Raw genomic sequence first — 5,058 nt, forward strand, 5'->3', positions numbered from 1 at the left:
GGGGGAGAAGAAATATCAAGGAGTCATGTGTTATTATGCCCCAGCAGAAAGAACTGAGCCATTGTTCCCTACCTGCAGTAACAATGCCTTTCACAACATAAAAGTGCTTTCCCAAACGTGCTCCTTACGCACTGTCGAGACCAAAGCTGCCAGAGAATCAGTGGATAGCTGGGGGGGGGGGGGGGGACAACAACAAAACAAAACAAAACAACTAACAGATTATTCAGAGGCTTTTCACACTTGATCTGTAAACACTCTTTTATTTAATAAAAATAATCATCCATTATAGCAACTTCTGCTTAGGGTTTGGGGTTTTTGGTTGGTTGGGTGTTTGGGGTTTTTTTTTTACATTAAAGCACAGTTTCTCTGCTTTCCTCACCTCTTGAGGATTCAGTTCTGAAAACGCAAGTGAATGTAAACATTGCTCTCCAGGTCCCCAAGATCCATCTGGGGACCCTTGGAGTTTAATTACAAAGTCAAAAGAGAGAGCAAAATCAACAAAACACTTCCCCAAAGTAAAAAGGTATGGGTTTTGTTTAAGTCTCTTCCTGTGCACCACACACACCACTCCAGAGAAGGCAAATTCATCTTATACACAAGACTTACACAAACTTTGCTTTCTCCACACAAGTTCTGTGACTCGTTTTTCCTTAAGTGAAAAGGCTTGCACTCATTGATTGTGATGAATCAAAAGATTATTTCTTTTCTTTTCCCCTTTGAATGCTGTCCAGAAATTTCTTCATGGCACAAGGATGTTAGATTTGTTCTGTCCATTTTTGTTTGTTTGCTTTAGCAGAAAGAGCTGAAAAGACATTTCAGGAAAGGAGTGTAAAAGCAGGATTAACTCTCTATTCTGCTCCAGTCTCACAGTATTTACACATTTCTTGGGTTGCTTGTTGGTTTGTGGGTTTAAGGTTTGGGGTTTTAAAAACAAAACCAAAACAAAACCAAAAATAAACCAAAATAAAGCCAAAACAAAAGCAAAACTAAAGCAAAACTAATCCAAAATAAAACAAACCCTAAACACTAAACCCTAAACACTAAACCCTAAACACTAAACCCTAAACACTGAACTAAACCCTAAACACTGAACTAAACCCTAAACACTGAACTAAACACTACACAAAACTAAACAAAACAAAACTAAACAAAACCAAACTAAACCAAACAACTAACCTCAATTACACTACAAAATACTGGATAAACTGTCTCTCAAGCTTCCCATTTCCCAGTTTTGCCCTGTGTAAGCCTGAAAGAGGGATGCTTTCACAGTTCCTAGGAAAAAACAGACTGGCAGATTGAAAACTGAACTCCTCTCCCTTAATTCAAAGAGAGGGACCCAAACACCCCCTCCTCTGCTGCAGGAAAACCCACAGGAGTTAAACCACCACAAGTCAATACAAACGAGATAACGTGATACACACAGCCCTGCTCTTTCCTTTGAAATGTTATCTATTTACAGTTGGAGGTGGGGGAAGAAAGTTAACATTAAACACATTTCAGTGCTGCAGCGTGGAAAAAAAATACCAACTGAGATTAACTGGTAGGGAGCTTGGCCAGATCCCAAGCCTCACGTTGCACAGGGAAGTAGCCATCACCCAGGACATCCCTGCCTGCACAGCACAGCCACCGCTCGGTCAGGGTCTGCTTTAATGAATAATTGTGAGGGCAGTCACCATCTCAGCTGGATTATAGCACAGGCAACACAGAAACTAAACAGAATCAGGTATGACACTAAAAATAACAAGTAAATTAGCCAGTCTGGTGTGAGATCTGGGATCCTAAGCTTTATGGAGGGGAGGAAAAAAAGACAGGAAACTGACTGGAAATTTTGGCAACATTTTCAAACTGTCAGCTCGGGGGAATGGCTCTGGTTGTTCAGTGGGTTTGGGGGTGGGAAGAGAGGGACTTGTAAGGTGTCAAAGATAATGAAAGCATTCACAGTTTCAAAGCTGCTTGCCTTACAAAAATTAAGACATTCAAATTCAGGGCTACAATACTGTATTTTACAAGGGGGTTAAAATTAATTACATACACACAGGAAAAAAAGGATAACAATTACCAAAAAAAAATAAAATATACAAGAAAATACAAAAGCCAACACCTCCACGGTAGCATACTCCCTCTTTGTTGTTCATCTCATGGAGCTGCACGTTGCTTTAAAGAGTCAAACTGAGCAATCATCAAAATATCCACTGAGAGTTTCTGGCAAAAGAAGAAAAAAATAAAAGGGAAAAAAAAAAATAGCTAATAAGCCAAGCAAGTCAAAGGCCATCCTCCCCTGGAAAGCCAAATTGCCATGGCTCGGACTTCCACTTGCCTGCTGCTCTTCACTGCTGCTGCCTGGCATTTCCATGGGCTCGTCTCAGGTGTTAAAGGCTTCCTGCTCAGGAGCTGAAGGAAACCGACCCATGCAAGCACAGCACAAGAGAGTCATGCCTTACTCTCCTACAAAGTCTTGCATTAGTCCCACCCACAGCAAAGGGTGCTTCAAACAATCCTTTTCCTCTCTATCCTGCAGAGGATCCTTTTGAAGGCCCGTCTGAAGTCATGGTTGAAAATAGTATAGATGACGGGGTTCAAGGAGCTATTGCAGTAACCGAACCAGAAGAAGAACTTGAAGAGGGTGTCGGGCACGGAGCAGCTCTGGCAGACAGCTGTCAGCGTGTAGGTGAAGAAGAAGGGGAACCAACAGATGACAAAGACCCCGATAACCACTGCCAGCACAAAGGTGAAGCGTTTCTCCCGGTTCTGCCTGCCCCTCCACCGTGACCCTTTGGTGTTCCTCTCCTCCTCTGCTTTCCTGGGTAAACTGTCCCCAGGCTTAATCTGGCTCAGTTTAGTCTTGGTCTTTCCCCTCAACGGTCTCTCTGGCTTCTTACACTGGTTGTTCTCCTGGTGCTCAGAGGAAGAGGTCTCCTCCATGTCTATGCCATTGACCTCTCTCTCCTGCCCACCACCACCTCCCGCTGCCTCTTCCCCATTGAGCTGTGCTGTGGCTGGCAGGTCCTCCTTGTCAGTCAAGCCATTCTGCTTCTTCTCCGGACGCTCTGCCCGCTTGTTGGGGGGTACCCTGGTTCGCCTCTTGGCTATCTGGTAGATGCGCATATAGACCAGGATCATGATGAGGCAGGGGGCAAAGAAGGAGCCAATGCTAGAAGAGATGATGTACCACTTCTCATCATTGATCTTGCACTCTGCCACCCCCTGGTCAGCCTGCTGGCCACTCTTCTTCTCAATGGAGATGAGCGGTGGGAAGGAGATGACAGCCGAGATGATCCAGACAATGAAGATGATGCACTTGATGCGGCGTGGGGTACGCTTGAGGTTGTACTCGATGGCTTGTGTGATGGACCAGTAACGGTCCAGGCTGATGGCACACAAGTGCACGATGGAGGAGGTGCAGAATAGCACATCCAAGGCCAGGTAGATCTCACACCAAACTTTGCCAAAGTACCAGTACCCCATCACCTCGTTTGCCAGGGAGAAAGGGATGACTAGCGTGGCCACCAGGATGTCAGCTGAGGCTAAGGAGACCAGGAAGAGGTTCTGGGGGGCCTTGAGTGCCCGGCTGGTGAAGACAGCAATGATGACCAGGACATTGCCGAAGACGGTGAAGAGCATGAGCAAGCCCGCCAGGCTGATGAGGGTGACGGTGGTGTGCACGGGGTACGGCGTGCCCCAGCCCGACCCGGCACCGCTGTCGTTGAAGGTCCCGTTGGTGCCGGGAGGAGGGTAGCCCTCCTCCTCCTCCAGCTGCCGCTGGTACTCCATGGAGGAGAAGAAGTGGCCCCTCTCCGTGAACGGGCGCTCCAGGTTAAACATCAACCCCGGCTGCGTGGACACCCCCGCCCTTCGCCCCCTGCCCCACCCGCGCCCAGCCCTACTCCGCGCGGCTCCGCGCTCCTACCGCGACGCTGGCCGGGGCGGGGCTGCGCGGCGGCCGCCAGGGAGGGGCTGCGGGGGCCCGCGGCTCATGCTGGGGCGCTGCCCACCGGGAGCCACGGAGTGGGGCGCGAAGCGGAGCACGGCCGGAACTGGGGCTGCAGCCGGCGGCGGCTGCTCTGTCTCGCTCGCCGCCGAGCCGCTTTATAGCCCCGGATCAGGCCGGGGCTGCCGCGTCAGCCCCACGTGGGGACCTGCCCCCGGTGCGCGCACACAAACACACACGGACACACGCCCCGCGCTCCCCTCGCCGCTCCGCCCCGGCCACCCCTCCCCACTCCCAGCACGGACACATACGCCCCCCGCACACTCACCTCCTTCAGTGCTCGCTCCTGCCCGCTCCGCTCGCCCCTTTCTCTATTTCCCCTTGGACCCTCATCATCTCGCCCAGGAGCGGCTTCACTCCGCTCCGGAGAGAGAAGCAGCCCCGTGAGGGTGGATGCGCAAGGGGGAGGCGGGGCAGAGACAGAGGAAGCAGGGTGCATCCTGGCGAGGCTGGGCATGCCCGTCCTGCAAGCGATGGGGAGCCCATAGGGCTCCGGGCACCCAGCGAGGTGCATCTGCGGACTGCTTGCGCTGCGCTGGGATTGGAAGCTGGTGCCCCGTCCCGCGTGTTCGTGGGGGCACCGACGGGCTCCGCCGCCAAGGCTCCGCTCCGGGTGCGCACCCGTGATCGCCGGGAGCACCAAGGACCACAGGCGAGCAGCAGAGCCAGGCTCTTGGCCGCGGGGGAAGGGGTGGTCACGACCCTACCGCTAGCCGAGGGGCACGGATGCAGCAAACAGAGCCCCAGGGGAACGGGCGCTCGGCACTGCAGCCGTGGCGGGCGGCGGCCCCGGGCAGCGCGGGGGGGCAGTGGCACCTGCTGGCCGCGGCGCCTCACTACACTCACCGCCGTCGGACAGCGGCCGAGCCCCGCCTCTCCTCCCCAAGGGTCAGGAGGAGCCCTGGCGCCCGGCTCCGCCGGCTCCGGCCAAGAGCTCAGGGAAGGGAGGAGCCATCCCAATAGAGGGAGAGGCTGGGCCAGCTTCCAGCGGCCATCCCGCATGCGGATCCGCAGGTTGGCTGAGCTCCGCAGTTCCCACAGCGGCTGGCCCCGTACGTCGGTTCGTG

At 52.8% G+C, this 5,058-nt stretch overlaps 1 protein-coding gene across 1 annotated transcript; it reads right to left on the reverse strand.

Moving 5' to 3' along the window:
* Window positions 1-240: 240 nt before the first annotated feature.
* Window positions 241-3,831, reverse strand: ADRA2A (adrenoceptor alpha 2A). The gene has a single exon (XM_068139384.1). It carries the CDS (start codon window positions 3,823-3,825, stop codon window positions 2,491-2,493), a length of 1,335 nt encoding a protein of 444 aa, XP_067995485.1. The 5' UTR covers window positions 3,826-3,831; the 3' UTR covers window positions 241-2,490.
* Window positions 3,832-5,058: the final 1,227 nt, after the last annotated feature.

Source organism: Melanerpes formicivorus, unplaced genomic scaffold (assembly GCF_026170545.1).
Source record: "Melanerpes formicivorus ecotype bairdi unplaced genomic scaffold, bMelFor1.0.p_v2 SCAF_6, whole genome shotgun sequence".
Lineage (NCBI taxonomy): Eukaryota > Metazoa > Chordata > Aves > Piciformes > Picidae > Melanerpes > Melanerpes formicivorus.